Source organism: Cheilinus undulatus, linkage group 16 (assembly GCF_018320785.1).
Source record: "Cheilinus undulatus linkage group 16, ASM1832078v1, whole genome shotgun sequence".
Lineage (NCBI taxonomy): Eukaryota > Metazoa > Chordata > Actinopteri > Labriformes > Labridae > Cheilinus > Cheilinus undulatus.
The window spans coordinates 1,969,722-1,989,292 of NC_054880.1; the positions used below are offsets into that span (position 1 = coordinate 1,969,722).

At 41.1% G+C, this 19,571-nt stretch overlaps 1 protein-coding gene across 1 annotated transcript in view; it reads left to right on the plus strand.

Moving 5' to 3' along the window:
• Window positions 1–19,571, plus strand: part of LOC121524338 (semaphorin-6D-like) — a 256,246-nt gene that overhangs the window by 137,631 nt on the left and 99,044 nt on the right. Inside the window, exons 4-5 of the mRNA XM_041809680.1 lie at window positions 15,034–15,243; window positions 18,416–18,530. Of these exons, the coding sequence (XP_041665614.1) occupies window positions 15,105–15,243; window positions 18,416–18,530 (254 nt within the window). The 5' untranslated portion in view covers window positions 15,034–15,104. The remainder of the gene's footprint in view (window positions 1–15,033; window positions 15,244–18,415; window positions 18,531–19,571) is intronic.

Sequence of the window (19,571 nt, forward strand, 5' to 3'; positions counted from 1 at the left end):
ATTTAAAGCTGCACTAGTATGAATTCTGTTTATAGTCCAGGTTTTAAATAAATAAGTGTGTGAAAGTGTTTCTGATGAAAAATTGAATAGGTATACAGAGTAGAGTAGAGAACACACAACTCAATCATAATTTTGTCATAGTGAATGCAGGGAGGATAAATTGTTAGGGGTGCAAGATATCCTTACCTGGAGTTTCTTTTAAACTCTGTATTTGTGCATAAACAATACATGGGAAATAGGTTCAGGTTTTTTTTGAGTCATTAACTTATAAATTGGCCTTAAAATGAGAATGCAAAAAAATCTAGATAAATTGAGATTGTGATCAGCCATAAAAATGTTTTTTCCACTGTCACTCATCCTTAGTTTACAGTTTAAAAAGCAACCTGATAAGTCAGAAATGAGCTGGTGAATAGGTGTCTTTTGGGAGCTACCACCATCTGTCCTTCACACAGCATGCAGACAGCATCTATAAGAATCCTCAGCAGCACATGTTTCTCCTGAGAAGGCTGAAAACTTTTAGGTCAGACAGGACATTTTCAGCAGGGTGAGGAGTTCAGACGTCCAGAGGGAGCTCTGAGTAGAGTCGCTGCTCCTTTGCATCAAAAGGAGCCAGCTGAGGTGGTCCAGGTCTCTGAGCAGGATGCCTCTCGGGCAACCCCCCCTGTGGAGGTCCTCTGGACATGACTAACAGGGAGGGGACTTTGGGGTAGAGCCTCTGGAGGGATATTTGTCCCTTCCCTTCAGGCCAGGAAACGCCTCAGGATCGCCCCAGATGGAGCCAGAAAACATCGCTGAGTAAAGGGCCGTCTGGGTCAACGAGAAGAAAAACACTGACATTATATCTTGGTACTTCTCTCTCTCTGAAAAAGGCAAGAAAAAAATCTACTGACTCATCAAACATGCAGCTGAAATCATTGCCACCACCTCTTAGCTTTACAGAAGGAGGTCTACATCTCTGAGGACCATTCACACCTTAACTACTCCCCCAGCTGCTCCCATCAGGTGTGTCTTAGCATCTTTGGAAAAGAGAAGAACTTTTTTATTCCCACTCCAGTCTGCATTTACAACACAGTTAGATATGCTCTAATATTTAGCATGCTTAGCACACGCACTTTACTTTCTAGAAAAAGATGGATACAAGGCAGTAGTTTAGAAAAATGCAAAGACATTTTTCCTTTTTTCTCATGTCTTTGAATTAACATAGAGATAGATATGAAGCTGAACTCATTAAGAGCTTCAATTTATCGTTAAAGATGAAAAATGAGGTGGAAAATAAAATAACTAATTAATTATTTAATGCATTCCACAGTTACCAACTTAGTCTCAAAGTTGTAATCATTTCTCTTAGAAATTCTTCTGTCATTTTATCTTCTTACTATGACAGAAGTTCACAGATCTGGCAGTTATTCCAGGCTCTGTGTTTCTAGTAGGAATGTTTATTTCTCCCACAGATGACTTTGCCTGACTCTGTTGGAGCTCTTTAGTATGAAACTCTGCAGCATGTTACAAAATATCTGCACTTTCGATAAGAAGTCAAAGCTCTGAAGATGCCTGAGGACATGAAAGCTCTGGTTAAGTTTCTGAACATCAGGTCCAACATCAGTCCTCCATATTTCAGCATCTTTGTTGATGCTAAAATTAATTTTAGTATGGCTGACACCTTCTGATCAATTGGCTTTTTGATGACCTCTTATTAGATTAAAATCTTGTTGATCGATAGAGGAAGCCAGAAATAGAAGAGGGCGCTGGTGTGCCATCTAGGTAAAGATAGGGAGACAAAGCAGTGGTGTAGATCTTAGATCATATGTCTTTTTCTAATTGTTTCAGAGTGGTAACGCTAGACTCTGTTATCCTGGAAAAGGAAGATAAATAGCTGAAATAAACCCACCATGCCAACATGAGGACATTCTTTATCTCACCTATGGTCATCGCTGCCATGTGGCCATCATACCACTCTATCCAATGCTTGGCATTGGACTTGGTGATGTAAGGCTTGCATGCACCTGCTCAGCAATAGAAACCTAGTCCATGAATCCATGAACAGTATTTGTCCATCCATCCTCTTCCACTTACCCGGGGTACGGTCCTGGTGGCAGCAGGTGAAGTAAGTCAACTCAGACGTCCCTCTCCCCAGCTTTGTCTTCCAGTTCCTCCTGAGGGATTCCCAGGCCTCTCGGGCCAGGTGAGATATATAATCCCTCCAGCCAGTTCTGGGTCTGCCTAGAGGTCTCCTCCCCTCCTCCTTCCGGGAAATGCCCAGAAGACCTCCAGGAGAAAGTCCTTGTGATTTGGAATACACCAAGTGGGGTCACCTCACCCTTAATAGGGAAAGCGGGGCACCCCCCTCGAGCCAGAACTGGTGGCCAGGCTTCAGCCTGAAAAGGCAACATGGGCCCACTTCCTGCAGGGGTAGGTGTGAGGGTTGGGTGCATTGGAGACCTGGCATTAGGCATGGATGGAGACCTAGACTCTGGCAGTGGAGACTGGTTTCCAGTACGGTTTTTGTGCTTATATTGATGCCAGTAGAAGTTCAGAACTCTTCAGCTATGGGATCATTGGAGCAGTCTTTGACCCTGCTCTATGATTTTACATGGACTTCTTTTTCATGCCTGAGTTGCTGTTGTTCCTAAACTCTTCCACTTCCTGATAATATCACTCACAGTTGACTGTGAAATATCCAGCAAGGAAGATATTTCACCAGCTGTCTTATTGTAAAGTTGGCATCATCACAGTACCACACGTTTGCTGATTAAGGAATATCAGCTGAAGGTAAGCTCATGTCATCATGGGCTATAGAGAGATTAGACCATTAGAGTTTGTGGTGGTTTCACTTCCACACCTTCAGGCTTCATCTACTTCTCATATTTGTTCTGCATTTTCTATTGTGCATATAAATCAGTCTAATGATCACCTAGAAACAGTGGGATGTGCTTATGGACTTCAGTTTAACTGCATTAAATGCTGGATTGTGAAGTTTAAATGCCGGTTCGGCTCAGAGGACTGACTACTACCCACCTCTCTGTCCTCCTCCTCCGTTCTAAATGACCAAAGCGCTGAATCTGCCTTCACACTGGCGGCCTTAATCACATTACCAATTATCAGCCTTCATAATAAACACCTCTGCGAGCCGCTGCGACCTCTCTGACACCAATCTCATTAAAACCTCAGAGTCGTTCTGACGTTCTCCCAATAACCGTTAATCCAGCAGCACCGGGTCGTAGAGGTGATCCAGCGGAACGGTCGGCTCGCTCGCTGATTTGTGGTTTAAACTGTCTGGCGTACAAACAGGAAGCTGATTTCTATCAATTATCTAAATGAAAGCAGCAGCAATATTTCAAATGGGAGGATGTGGTTTGTTTGAAGAATACAGATGGTCCACTTAGTGTATGTGGTTTATTAGAGCAGAAGGAGGAGTGATGGATGGAGAGAGGAGTGGAGAGAGGCATTCATCAGGACGTTTCAAGGCCAAAACCACACCGACACCACATTAAAGGGACATTTACTAAACTTCATGGCATTTTTTTAAATCACATGTATGCATCTTTACATGTTTCTGTGAAGGAAACAGAAGAAATGTAACCATGCTTATTTCTCATCACCAGCAGAAGGCGATCACACTTAAGGAATCAGAGAAAGAAGTTTCCTTCACTCCATTTAGTAATCATTTTCCTCCTCTCAGTTCACGGAAAGTAATTTGAACTGTTTCAGTGTTTCATGAATCCAATGCAGATTCATCTGGAAAACATCCCATATAAAGCGTTTGGGAAGGACAGGGCCTTTTAGAAGAAATATTAAGAATATTGTTTAGGCTTTCTTTTTTGCCTCTTTTGGATGGGATAGCTGGAGAAAGACTGTAAATATGGGGATAGAGAGTGGAGGAAAGACATGCACCAAACAGTGCTTAGACCGTGAATCGATCCTTTTACCTGTGTGTTGAGGACTACAGCCTCTGTACATGGGTGCCCAAGGGAAGGGCAGGACTTTTCAAAAGTTCCCGGAAGGTGATTGGATGAACGGTCTGTCACATTCATGATGGGCCTATCAGAGTGACTAGACAATATGAGGTAGAAGGCATGCACAGCTCCAGTGTTAACCTGTGTTTTGAATAGCGGAGCTAACAGCAGAGTGGCTAAAACCCATGTGAAAAACACCTCTGCACAAAGATGTTTCGATGCGGCTCTTTGCTTTTGTTTTACTGAAGAAATTTGGTCAAGGTCTGATTCTGGTCCGCCTAAAAAACAGGGGGTCTCGGTTCGCTTTTCAAACGGACCCTGGTGTGGTTCGTTTAAGGTGTGAAAGCAAACCAGACCAACTTGCGAACCACAGGCAGGAAGTTGCATAAAGTGTAATGGCTAACGGATTTATATGTGGTTTAATACACTCAAATACATGTCGGTACCTCACTTGGTGTTTGTGTCACCATAGCAACACATCATAGTCTCTCGCTCACATGTTGGCTAGCCTTTTTCTTCAGTGCGGATTTATTAATCTCATATAAAGAAAGACATGCTGGACAGATCACCGCCTTGCTGGCTGCTTGTAATGCCTCAATTCAAAAGCAGAAACCTTGAAGACAGCATAAATTTGGGGTTTTATTAATTGATTATGTGGAAAAAAGACAGACAGGCAGAAGGAGAGGGATTTCTTCTTCGCCACAGTTAGTGCCGACAGCGCCCCTAACAGTTTGTTTGATCTGTTTGACCAACAGCAGTGTGAATGTGAACCAAACCAAAGGAAAATGCAACAATATTGCAATTTTATTGCGAAATGGGCCAAGTCCCCCGGACTTTCAGGTGTGAAAACGATAGAAGGGGTAGATGTGGTAAGCATGGCTAAGGTTACTTTCTGGGTGGGTTGTAGGGCTGCTGCCAGCTCAGGGCCCCTGGTTGATCTGTGGATTTCCTAAGAGCCTGAAAACTGCTGGCAGTCTCCAGGTGTATTACCAGGGGATAAAAAAGGCCCAGATGAAAGAGATTCCAGCAAACTTGACCTCGGCTGACACACGTGTTTCCATGTGTCAAGCTTGACTCTCGCAACTGTGGTCCACTTCTGATGAAACTGCTGCTAAACTATAGCTACATCTAAACTAATCGCTACACCAATGGCAGCCATTGCTATAGTAAACCCCGCCTCATAGCTACTGCCTCATGATTGGTCTGAACCATTTTTAGTTTGGAGCATTTCTATGAAAAACAAACATTTCAGATTGAAGCTTTGCTAGATGTTATCTGGCTGATCCATCTGCAAGGTTACACTAAACTGCATTCGCACTTATCTCTTCACTGTTTACAAATGTGCAGCTAATTTAACCAAACCACGCCCATAGATGCCCTCGCTTTCTCCTTGATGATACTGATTTGTGCCATCAGTTTCTTACTGGGAACAAGGGAAATAGCTTGAGGCTTTGCAAGACGGATCCACATGATGACAGTCATGGAATCTGGACAATCCGTCTGCTTTGTGAGTGATTTAAATGCTTACGGCTCATATTTATTTATCTTTAGGTTCTCTTGATGCACAGTGTTACAAAAAGTACAAAAATGTCTGTTTTTACACTTGTTTTAGGATAAAATTAATTTCAAGAGTGTCATCAGTGGTTTAGTGATCAATCCATAATAGGGTTAATAGTTGCTCTGTTCTAAAGTTCAGCAGGACGTTGGGCAGTCGATGGTTAATCATGTCCAGGTTGATGTGTTACCTCCCACAGAGAGCTGTGTGATATTGATGAATCCATCCCTTAATGTGTAATCGATCAAACTCCATCCTCCCCGTCAGCTGGAGGATGGAGCAGATCAGATTTATGATCCAATCTGAAAATCAGCCTTTCATATAAATCAGTGTAAACCTCTGCTTCCTGTTTGAGCCCCGTCTGAAGGATTAGCCCCGCCGTATAAATGACAGATTGTCCCCGCCGGCAGGAAGATCATGTTCAGGCGGCACGAAACACGCCACGACGAGGAGGAGAACAAGATGTTTCAATTATCTTAATGAGTGCGGGCTGACTGACGGGATCGCAGCGAGCTCCTCAATTTGTTCTCTCTGAGAGTCACACTCAGGGGGAGAAAAACGGGATTGTTTTCAGCTTTTTCTGCACATTCAGAGGTATGTGGGTGAGACAGAGAAATCCTGAGGGACTTTGGAAAACAACCTGGGAGAGGATGATGAAGAAGTAACAGTTAGGATCTGACAGACGGAGCGAGATGGAGGAGAAACTAGAAGTCAAACAGCTTCAGAAAAAGGCAAAGACGAGATCAAGAATCACATAAAAACAAAGATGTTGAGGGAATAAAATGTCAAAAAGGACTGTTACAGTCATAAAAAGCTTTCAAGGGGAAAAACTGATGTTTTAATGACTCAAATGTATGACGTCTTCCTTCACCTTCAGTTCTACTATAAAGTTTGCCAGCTTTAGAGCAAACGAGCCGTTTCTATTAGTTTTAAAGCCACGAGGTCAAAAACGGCCATAATGATCTCAAATGACCTGTATAGTCGTCTGATCAGGTATTTACATTAACTGGAGCAGAAGGAAAGGACTCAGCTCAGGTGTCAGAGGAGATTTTATCCAAAATGATCAATTTAATCTGATTTGTTGTCTGGAGATAGTCAGGTTTCTGCAATAGACTGTATTACACATGAACATAGCATCAGTGACATCATACAGTGGTTATGAAGCCAAGCAACGTCATCATCTTAATAGAAATTCTCTTTACTGGTCTTTGGACCAGTCTAGAGCGATAAGGCGAAGCAAGTCCTTCCCACTCTAGCCCAAATTTATTCTGTGACCAAAATGATTTGTAAAAGTTTTCATTTATAGACAAAATAAGAGGAATCTATTGACCAAAGCCATTGTTAACCCATTTCTGTTGTAAAAATGAGCGTAAATCCTCAGGGTTAGCGATAGCTTCTAGCTCGTGATATCTAGGGGGAAGTTCATCAGTACATTAGTGTGTACAGTGCCTATAAAAAGCTTTTTTTTTCCATTTAACTGATTTTATAAATCAATCATGATCAATACAATTTGGCTTTTTGACAAAAAAAAAAAAAAAAACAGCCCATTTTGAGTCCAAATTGAGGTCTGGGTTCGACTCAGCCACTCTAGAACATTCACCTTGTTGTCTTTAAACTATTGCTGTCTAGTTTTCGCTGAAAGCTTCAGATCATTGTTCTACTGGAAAATAAATCCACCAAGCCATAGTTTTCTTGCAGACTGAATAAGATTGTTCTTTTGCTGTTTGCAGTTTACCCTCTACCTTCCAAGCCCTCTAGTTCTGGCTGCTGAGAAGCGTCCCCACAGCGTGATGCTGCTACCACCATGCTTCACAGTGGGGATGGTGTGTTTGTGATGGTGTGCAGTGTTTGGTGTCTTGTATGATGGCCAAAAAGCTCAATTTTGGCCTCATCAAACCAAAGAACTTTCTTCCACTTGACCATGGAGTCTCCCACATGCCTTTTAGTGAGCTCTTGTCCAGATTTAATGAGTTTTCTCTTTGCCACTCTCCCATAAAGCTTTGACTGGTGAAGAACCTTCTGTTGTCTGCAGAGTCTCTCCCATCTCAGCTGCTGAAGCTTGGAACTCCTTCAGAGTAGTCATAGGTGTCTTGGTGGCTCTCTCACTAGTCTCCTTCTTGCACGGTCACTCAGTTTGTGAGGACGCTCTGATCTTGGCAGATTCACACATGTGCTATATTCCTACCATTTCTTAATGATGGATTTAACTGAACTCTGGGGGATAGTCAGGGTCTTGGAAAAGTTTCTGTATCCATCCCCTGACTTATACTTTTCAATATACTATTCTCTGAGTTGCTTGGGGTGTTCTTTTGTCTTCATGGTGTAATGGTAGCCAGGAATTCTGAAGGTCTGGCTGATACTGACTCTGTGACGGTTAAATATCAGTAGATAGTTATCTTGTTGCAAGAATTCAACCAGGCTTTTTCTTTTTTTCTCTTTTTATATTTCGTTTAAGGCTTTCACCCCAGAGTGTCAGTTGAGTTTGGATTAATATTAGTGTAGCTGTTTTTAACTTAAAAAAAGGCCAAATAATCCTGCTTGTATTTGAGTTTTTAAAGCTCAGTTCTCTTTGGTGAACATGTCAGGTTTGTGTGCTTCTGAGCTGTTAGTTGAACCCAGACGTTCAGGTTCACATGCAGCCATGTTTTTTTCTACATTTGTGACCTCAGGTTCACTTTGACCCCTGGTTTTATGCCTTAAACTTTACTCCTTCTTCTTATTAATAAAACAAATTCAGCTCAGCTCATTGAGAGCGGATAGATCTTTGTGATATCTGCCATCCTGGTCGTGGTTTTGATCCTGACCCTCCAGAGGTGGACTCGGTTTTATCGTCCAGTCACAGCCTCTGCTTATCAAACAAGCAGAATAATGATCTAAATCAGATCCATACAGAGACGGACACAGAGCTTAGATTTAGGAAAAGAGAATTTATGTTGGATTATCTTTTTGGGCGGATTAATGCTGTGATAGTTCAGATGAAGCTGGCCTTCTTACTGTTTGAAGCTTTTTCATCCTCTCTTCCTCTCTCTCCTCCTTTTATCTCCTCCTTTCTCTGCTTATCATTTCCTAGTATGTTTTCTCATCTCTCTCTCCCCTCTTTCTTCTCTCTCCTTCTTGGTCCTCTCCTCTTTTTTCTGTGCCTCTTCTTCTCACCTTACTTTCCTCTTTTATCTGGCTTTTATTTCCTTGTTTCCTTCTCTAACCTCCCTCTCTTCTGTTCTCCTCATCTCTGCTTGTCCTTCTTTCGCTTTGTCCCCCTTCCTTCTCTTGCCCTCTCCTTTCTTTCCTGTTGTTTGCTACACCTTTCTTTTTCTTCACTCTTCTTTTATCCTTTCATTTTCTCACCATTACTTGTCCTGCTGTGTCTTTCTTATTTTCAATTGCCCCACTTTCCTTTCCTCTCCACATGCTCTCTCCCATTTCCCCCTTCATATGTCATCTTTTTTATCAACCCCACTTTCTCTTCATTTCCTTCTCTCACTTTCTTCGTTCTTGTCTCCAAAGGTCCCCCATAGGAGGGGATAAAGGGGGGTGCTCTACCAAAGAGGGCAGCATGGAGGTCAGGAAAATCATGGTCCTTTGTAAAGCTAATCTCTGATAACCATATTTCCTGTTTAACCTGGATAATCTGATCAAAGCGAAAATTTAACTTTATTTGTTTGTTTGTTTTGTTTTGTTTTTGTAGTAGTACAATGAAGAATTTTTAAAATGTAAACACTTTTTCTTAAAACAGAGTTACATTTGAACTGTAATGTTAACAACAACGAGGAGTGGCACATTAATAATGGAGAATAAAAGCGTGAAAAGCTGTTAAAAATGTCAAAAATTGTTTAAAAGTGTCAAATGTCAGGATACAAGAGAATAAAAGGAAAGGAACTGAAACTACTTTGAAGGAAAAATTAATAAAAAATGGCAATAAAAGGGAAAAACTTGCAAGTAAGGTTAAAAATAGCAGACTGGTGGCAATAACTGGTGAAAAATTGATAAAGAGTGACAGAAATGGCTTTAAATTTCCAAAAAAGAGGCAAGTGTGAGTAGTGAAAGTAGTCTAAAGGGTGAAAAGTAGCAGAAGTTGGTTAAAAGTGGCAAAAGAATGAGCTGAAGGGGCAAATATGGGTTACCAAAGATTAAAAAAGGGAGAAAAATGGGTAGAAGATGGTTACAAGCTGTTAAAATAGCAGAAGTTGGTCAAAAGTGGCAAAACAATGATGCAAACATGGGTCACTTATGGCAAAAAGGGGCAAATATTGGTGGAAAATTTTGAAAAGCTTTTCAAAAGAGGCCAAATGGGTTTAAATTGGCAAAAATTGGTTGAAAATGCCAAAAATAACAGAAAAAGAAGTTGTAGATATGGGCTACTTAAGGCAAAAATTATGCAAAAAGGGGCAAAAGTAGATAAAAATTAGCAACAAGCTAAAAAAGGTGGCATAAAAGGTTGAAAGTGGCAAAAATGGTTGAGTCAAAGCAGTGAAAAGAGTGAAAAGTAGCAAAAATTGGTTAAATGTTGCAACAATGGCAAAAAAATGGGGTAAATGTGGAAAATGTGATTAATATGGACAAAACATGGGAAAATGGTGTGGTGAAAAGCTGTTCAAAAGTTGCAAACAATGGTTAAAAGTGTAAGGAAATATGTTTACTTAAGGCAAAAATGGCAAAAAAGAGTGAAAATATTGAAAAGCTGATATGAAGTAGCAAAAATTGCTTAAAAGAGACAAAAGATTGGAAAATAGCAGTAAATATGGGTTATGGGGCAAAATATGACAACAAAGGGCATAAAATGGTGAAAAGCAGTTAAAAAGTAGTAAAAATTGGTCAACAGTGGCAAAAAAAAATGGTTAATAGAGGCGGAAATGGGATAAAACCAGCAGACATGAGTTACTAGAGGCAAAAAGCAGCAAAAATGGGATATAATGGTGAAAATCAGTTAAAAAGTGGCAAAAATGTGTTGGGGGGGGTTATGGGGAAACAAATTTGGTATAAATTTGCAGAAAGAATGATGAAAAGGAGTTGAAATGTGATATCGATTACTAATTTTGAACATCAGAACCCAAACTTGACTCTTCCGTTTGCCAGGGGGCTAGCACCACTGATTCTGATGAGGGCCCGTTCTCTGGGTATTTCAGGGGCTCAGTCAAGTCTGAGAGCAGATCCTAACTCCTTTCTTCTCTTTCTCACACATCATCCCTTCTTTTTTCGCTATTTTCCTTTTCCATTCTCATTATTTACCTCCAATCATCGGCCTGTCTCCATCCTTTGCTCTCATCTTCTCTTTCCTCCTCTTTGCTCCTTACCCTTAAACATCCTCCCTCCTTTCCATCTCCATTTCTCCTCTTTTTCTCTCCTCTTTCCTTTCTAATCAGTATCTTTCTAACTCTCCTTTTCCATCCACCTTCTCTGTCCTCCTCTCTTCCCTCTCCTCTCTTCCTTCTCCTCTCCTGTGCTCAGAAACAAACAGCACCAGAATAACGATTCTGGGTTTTCAGGGGGAAACAACATGACAGACAGACTCAGAGATGCAGCACAGAATAACGATGGTGTTTCTCCTCCTCCGGGGCTACCTGTTACTCCTCTACCCTCCTCTCCTCCCTCCTTTTCATGCCCCCATTTCTCCCTCCTCCTCCTCCTCTCCCTGTTATATCACACCGTGACAAAGCAGAAAATAAGGAGCTCAGCATGAAGGTGACACCATCCCTCTGTCATCCTTTCTTTCATCTTCTCCTCCATCTTGCCCTGCCTCGTTCTGTCAAAACCAGAGACTAATGGTAAAGAGCAGATCTGCAAGTGGAGAACCCTCCTCCTCCTCCTCCTCCTTCTTCTTCCTCTTCTTCGTCTATGCAGTCACTATTGTTAACATCCGGTTCAAACCCTTACAACCTCTCAGTTATTTACAAAAGTATACTGAACACCAGTGGTTCTCAAGGCAAGTCTAGGTGTATCAGGGGAATTTGTACACTTTGTTACTACAACCTTATGGCAAGTACTGTAACCAGGCCTGCCCACAGATCTGGCTGGACCCCTGAAAAACCTCAGAGAATGTGACCTCCCCAGCTGTGATTTATTGATGATGTCAGTGCATGTGTGTTGGATCAGTAGCACTGGTGCTAGCAGTTACCTCATTAGGAGCTGGAAAGCATGGCAAGCTATTATTGGGTTGAAATTGGTGCATTTTCGCCACTTCTTTTGACAACTTAAACCATTTTGCTGCTTCTTACTACTTTGGACCCATTTTTGGCACTTTTTTGGAACTTTTTGCCACATTTCATCCAATTTTTTGCTACCTTTTTGACAGTTTTCGCCCAATTTTGCAATTGTTAGGTCATTTTTTGCCCGTTTTTCCATCACTTTTAACCCCTTTTTACCACATTTAAGCAACTTTAACCCTTTTTGCCATTTTCCTGCCTCTTGTGATCTATTTTGCCACTTTTTGCCACTTTCAATCCATTTTTACCACCCTTTAACATTTGACTCTTTTAGGCCACATGTAACCCATTTTAGCCACTATTCTGACACTTTCAACAAGTTTTTGCCAATTGACACCCATTGTTTAGCCACTTTCTTACCAATTCTTGCCCATTTCTTACTTCATTTTGCCACTTTTTGGCACAATTTTACACCTCCATAATCCCCCAGTTGACTGGACCCCAGAAAGCTTTCCCCTTTATCTCTCCCTATCGGCCACCTTGACTGTAACAACATTTAAAGTCTATTTTGTATCGATTTAAATATGGTGTGCCTTGAGATTTTAACCCTAGGTGTGCCTTGTGTGAAAAAAGTTTGAAGTGTCGCCTTTCCATATAGCCCAAGATGATGCCTGTATGTTGAAGCATTCAGGAGTAGCAGCCTTTTTTAAAGTAGGTATATGATCATGGTTGATTGTCCAAGACAAAAAATATATATATATATATATAAATAAATCAACTTCTCCTCATAAAAACAGCTGTAAAATCCTCATTTCAGGCATCTTTGACTTATTTTACACTGATTTCCAAAGGTTAATAGGTGAAATGTTTATTCACGCTAATCCCAATAAAATAGAAAAAAATGTTTGTGTAACTCCACTTTGAATTAAAATGTTATTTTAGCTTTAACATTTTGGATTTGCATGTAACACGTTATATACCACAATCAATCCTATTCAGCACTATTCAGTAAAAAGACTATTACCCAAAGTTGCACTGACATATTTTTATCCTAAACTTTCCCTCCTATCGAAACCTTGCAGATTATCTCTTAACGTGTTGATCTCCCCAGTGAAAAGCTTGATGCATGTCTTTCACATTGTTCATTAAATACAGAGACCAGGATTTGTAAATTGGCTGACGTGGGACTTTATTTGTTGGCTCGGTGGAGAGAATCTAATGTTTACAATTAACTCCATGTCCTTCATTCAGCTGGCGATTACCTTGTAAGGGTGTTTGTGTTTTACTCCCTTAAATAATTAATTTGCTGCTCGGAGCTAAAGCAGCCCTGATGTCTATTCTAATTCATCCAGACGACGCTGAGGCTAACTGTCCAGTCTGATGAGTGAATTCAGACGTACACACAGAATCACATGCAGGATATTAGGTATGAAGCTGAGTTTCATTAGATAAATCATTTTCCCCTAGATGTCAGGATAAAGACTGTTGGTTTGTTTGCTAGTGCAGGAAGGGAGGGAGGTAAAAATAGTCAATGAAAAATTAAACTGGGGGGGTTGGTTCAGACAAGATTCAGCTCAAACATAACAGCTGAAAATGACACTGCATTTTTCTGAAGATAGAAAAAAAGGAGAGAAATTTAAAAATAATAGCAGCATTGTGGTGGGAAATGGTGTCAGAGTTAGATAGCTGTATGTGTGGATATAAATATGGATGAAAAGATGGTAATGGATGAAAAGAAAGATGGGTAGATGCATGGAGACAAACATTTACAAAATAAGATATGTAGAAAGACGGATATATCTAAAATGAATTAAGAAATAATAACTAAACACATAAAAAAAAACACGAGAAAGATGGATGGATCCATGCATGCATATATGGCTGGATGGACAGATGGTTGAGGGATGAATCAATCGAATGATGGATGGATGGATGGATGAATGGGTGGATGGATGGATGGATGCTGGATGGATGGATGCATGGATGGATGGATGGACCAATGGAAGAATGGATGGAAGCGTGCATGGGTGGATGGATGGATGGATGGATAGATGGATGGATGGATAGATGGATGATGGAGGTTTGCATGGATGGATAACTGAATGGATGGATGGATGGATGGATGCATGGATGCAAGGATGGATGGATGGATGCATGGATGGATGCATGGATGGATGGATGCATGGAGGCATACATGGATGGATGGATGGAAAAAAACCTAAAACACTTAAAAGGAAAAAGATGGAAAAGATGGTTGAGGGATGAATCAATTGAATGATGGATGGATGGATGGATGGATGGATGGATGAATGGGTGGATGAATGGGTGGATGGATGGATGGATGGATGCTGGATGGATGGATGCATGGATGGATGGATGGATGAATGGATGAATGGGTGGATGGATGGATGGATGGATGCTGGATGGATGAATGCATGGATGGATGGATGGACCAATGGAAGAATGGATGGAAGCGTGCATGGATGGATGGATGGATGGATAGATGGATGGATGCATGGATGGATGCATGGATGGATGGATGCATGGAGGCATACATGGATGGATGGATGGAAAAAAAAGCTAAAACACTTAAAAGGAAAAAGATGTAAACAGAGAAACTTCAACAATAAATAACTGGATAAATTGACAGATGCATGGATGAACATGTGGATAGAGACATGAGGAGGAGGATTGATAAACAGCTGTGTAAATAGACATTATTGATCTCAAAGATGTTGATTCAAATCTTTATAATTATAGAGAGATGTTGTGAAGAATTATTTACTTAGAGAGAACAAAAGCAGCCATCTTTCTTCCAGAGAAATGTATTCAACAAAACTATAATACAAAGATCATAAGTTAACCTTAACTTTTACATTGTACATTAATGTGGAAATGACTTACTTGGCACTCTCTAACTCACTTAGTAATATATCACACACTAAACATGTTTCTAGCATACTGTGGGTATATGAGCTGTCTAAGAAGATAAATATCTTCATTGTTTTTTTGTATTAAACATACCACATCTTTGTCTTTTGTCACCTAAAAACAATCAGAGTAGACTGCACAGCTTAAGTGTCTTATTGTTTGTTGGTGTGTTTTGTGTGTAGACTCCCAACATCATCACAAACCAGCATCATTAAGCTAATGCTAATCCGTGTAATTGATTGCAGGTTTTGCCCTGTGACCTGACAGGTTAATACAGGGCTAACCGCTAGGCTAAATGCTAATCCCTGATGATTTATAGCAGCAGTAGACAGACAGGGTGACCTCAGAGGGATAAAACCTCAACACACAAACATTCACAGTCGCTGTGTCTGTTTTAATTTCCATTTTTCCCCGTCTATAATCCCTCACTCTCTCTTTCTCTCTTTCCTCACAGCCGACGCCCACCATGACCTGCTGACATCACCAAATCCCGCCCCCTCCACCCGTCTCAGACTCTCCTAAAAAATGGCTCCAAGCGATTGGCTGTCGCCGTGGCGGCCGCCGCTGCTCCTGCTCATCCTCACTTTATGTTTCACGTCGGAGGCCGCATCGACCACGCCGTTCCCCAAAGACCTGGAGCCAATCAGTGTGGTCACCTCGGAGCGTGAGTACAGCTTCTCTGATTGACACAATGAAAGAGAGACGATCATTACTTTCAATTTATTTCAAAGCACAAACAAGATTTTAAAGATTAAGGTGTATATATTTCTATTTTTTAGGCTCTAATGACTTTGGTCTTTGTGCACAGTCTTCAACTAAGATTAAAATTCCTCTTGGCCTAAATGTTTAAAATTTAATAATATTTGATATTGGCTCACAGGCCGTGTTGAGTGAGGAGGTAACTCCATGTGGCCCCTGGGCTTTTAGCTCCTGATCCAAACCTACACAGTTGTACAATTCATTATTTGGTCAGCACGTCCTGCTACAGAGCGATGCCCCTCAGGATGTCTGATGTTCTGATGGAAAGCATTAAAATTTATCCAAAGACAGCTGAGAGTTTTTGAAGATCTGCAGACACGCTTGTCTTGGTGGATGCTTCACTAACAGTGAAGATACCAGTTAGAAAAATGTGAAAGTACCAGAAATCCTCAAATAAAGACTGAGGCCTTTATTCACAAAGTTGCAGGGCTTAATATGAAGGAGACTTATTATTTTGAATCTGCTTCTTCCTATTTAAGGATTATAATAGTTTAGACTTTAGTACAGTATGTTGCAGTGTGAACAGATACAGTTCCTGTAAAAACAAGAGAAAAACAAGGACGAGACAGACAGAGGTGCTTCTTTTTCCCCCTTGCTCAGCAGGTCTTTATCAATAATCTCAATCAACGTTTATTTATCAAGTGATCTGCATTTTGTTTTTCAAACATTACCAAATTCACAGTATCACAGACAACACTGACATGTCGCAATCATGCTTTTTTTTAAAATGAAACACCTATTTTCCTTTGGAGCTTATAGTACATAATTTATTATCAGTGTATTCAGCCTGTAAGCAGTTAGAGTTTACATTTACTTTCAAAAAATACCTCGGTAAAACATTAGCAGGAAATGTGCAATTTTCTGGGTTCTTGGATTACCATAATTTAGCATCATTCCTGAAATAAATAAGAGAAACTAGCACATTGCTCTTATAGGCAAAGACTGGCAACGGTTACTAAATAAGCTTTTAAAACCATAAAAATACACCTAAACACCAATAACTACATTTAGAAACAGTTTTCATAAAGAACACCATATTTAATTTCATATGGAATGTGCTGGAGCCAGAAACTAAAACAAAATCTTACTTTGAAACCAACAAAAAAGATTAAAAACAAGGGTGGCACCATCTTTGAACGCACAGATCAGAAAGTTAAAATCTAGTCTCCACTTTTTCACAAATTCACTGATAGAAAAACACCCTAGAAATGTTTGCAGCTTGTTCCTAGTGTTGATCAACATTTTTGTAAATTCATAAAAGCATTCAAATCCTACTTACCTGTAAAAACAGGAGAAAAAGGATGAGACAGGAAACGTTTCTTTCATATCAGTTAAGCCTGTCTCAGCGGAGTGAGGAAACAACGGTTAGCTAGCAGAGGGAGTCCATGGAAGAAGCATAGCGGCACACTGCCTCCTGCTGACTAAACTGAAGTACAACACATTTTCTGTATGTCACAAAAGCAGATATCATGATATCCCATCCCAGCGTGTGGTGAGTCACAGAGCAGTAAGTCCATGTTACTTTTGGGAGTTAAACCTGGCCAAGCCCAATGGAGAGAAGCCCAGGCACCAAACGCTCACCCACCCCCAGGTCTGGTTCCATGGGGCTGCCCTAGTGCCCCACATCTGAGCTAGGTGTCTGTTTTCCCAATATGCCGGTTCATGGTGGTTATTTTGAATCACTCTTTGTCTGGGCCCTCCCTTGGGACCAGGGATACCCTACTAGACCAGGCTCCCAGGTGCATAGTGCCACAAACCAAGGGCTGCCCCTTGTTGTTGCGTTTCTGTTTGTGATTTTCATAGACAAGATCTTGAGGTGCAGCTGGGTAGGATGGGGGCTTTGAGGATTTCAGAATTCCATCTCTGTGTTTGCAGATGATGTGGCTCTGTTGGCTTCCTTAGCTGGGGACCTCCAGTAGGCTTTGGGATGGTTTGCAGTTGAGAGCTAAGCTGTCAGGATGAGGGTCATCATCTCCAAGTCTGAGGTCATTGTTCTCTGCTGGAAAATGGTGGATCACTCCCTCTGGGTGGGGACTGAGGTTCCACCTCAGATGGAGGAGTTTAAGTATCTCAGAGTTTTGTTCATGAGTGAGGGTGAAAGGGAGTGTGAGATTGACAGGCGGATTGGTGCAGCATCAGCAGTACTGTGGGCGATATGCTGGTCAGTTATGGTGAAGAGGGAGTTGAACAGGAAGACAAAGGTTTGATTTACTGGTCGATCCACCTCCCAACCCTTAACTCTGGTCATGAACTCTGGGGAATGACCTCGGTCCAAGCAATTAAAATGAGATTCCTCAAGAGGGTTCAGCCTTAAAGACAGAGTGAGGAGCTCAGACATCTGAAGAGAACCTTTATTTTGAAAGGAGCCACTTGAGGTTGTTCAAGCATCTGATCAGAATGTCTCCTGGTCACCTCCCTGTGGAGGTCTTCCTGGCACGTCCAACTGGGAGGAGACACAGAACTTGATGGAGGGATTATATATCTCATCTGGCTTGGGAATGCCTCGGAGTCCCTCAGGAGAAACTGGAACATGTTTCTGGGAGCGGCATGCCTGGGCTGGCCTACCCTGCTGGCACCGTGACCCACCTTTGAATAAGTGAAGATAGATGGAAGTATTCTTATTTTATTCCAAATAGGAATCTTAAATCAGCTCACACCTGCCTCTCTTTCCATATTCCTTGCTCTCACATTTTCTCATTTAGTGAGAGAAACAGCTGATATGACTGCAAGCCAGCAAGTTTTAGCTGCTCCATTTCTTTGTCTGTTTTTAGGTTGATCTAAAGTTACTTTGAGACATGCCGACTGCTGCAGATTTGCCTCAGAAGCCCCCTTCAGTAACAAAAAAGGCTGAAGACACTCTAACAAATACTGTCATGCGTTTGCAAAGAGGAAGGGACAGGACATCCAAAACTGTGGCAGAGTTAACTGAGAAACTCCAACCCAAATATCTTTATCAGTGTAAAATGTCAGCACCTGTTAAAAGGGGTATTTTGGCTTTAGAAGATGGCGATGCTTCATCTGTCTTCATGTACTGTCAGTAAGTTTAATATTAACTATGTTTTTGTCTCTCTCTGCAGAGTCGTATAAGTTTCCAGGATTTCAAGGCCTGCTGCAGGACAATGACACCCTCCGCCTGGGTCTGGACTTCCAGAGACTTCTACGCATCAACCACATGCTGTACATCGCTGCCAGGTCAGAGAACATACAAATGAAAACAAACACACTTGTAAAATCCAGTCTGTTTTACCAGCAGATCTTTCAATCACTCAGATCAATTAAATCTGGATTCCCAGCACATCAATAGGCTTTTTTTTCCCTGAAGTTCAGCAATTACTAACAAATAAAAAAAAATAGCAAAAAAGAACAAGTGACAAGAGCAGATTTCTCTTGTGTGAAACTAAATGGTTGCCTCATCATATTTTGGACTTGTTCAAGCCTCTGCCTTCAACATGTGGGTCAGTCCTGCCCACATCTCACACAGAATCTGACAATCCATGTTAAAAATTCAGAATAACACGACAAGACCAAGACCATAAAAATCAGTTAAAAAATAACATGACAAGGTTGAACAGTTTAAGAGAATTTTGTCTTTGATTTTAGTTTTCTTTTTGATAAATGTGACAGATAAAAACAAGGTGTCTGCAACTCTTTCAAAGCACAACATGTAAAAATCTCAAATCTTAACAAATTTGTTCAACTAACTTCTATAAAATAATTCCTTGTATGTATTTAAAAGATGCTGACAAGTCTGGAATTACTTTAGATATCTGAAAATGAGATGTTTATCTGGATTTGTCAGGTGTATGAGGCCTAAAGTAAGTGTTCAGAGGTATTTCTGACTAGAAATAAGATGGGCTGATGTCCAGGTTTTTGCAGGTGTAGCTATCTGCTGTTTTAGTGAGTGCTTCTTGTTATTATCACAGTAATGAAGTCGAAGAATAGCAGATCAGTGCTGGTCCCGACTGGTATTGATAGAAAATCCCAAGTCCAGCCAGTCTCACTCTGAGACAAGACCCAGACATTCAAAATGTGACCAAGACCGTTTTCAAGTACTCACTAGGAGCAGGTGTACCAACTCATCCAAATACGTTTCCTTGTGGGCGTGTTTCAACAAAGTCCACCTGGTTTCTGGCCTTGTCAATTACCCTTATGAGCTCATAGCAAATGGTATTCAACCCGGATGGGAAGTCATTCCCAGCTCCAACATCCGTCTTCCAAGGTAAATGGAACCCA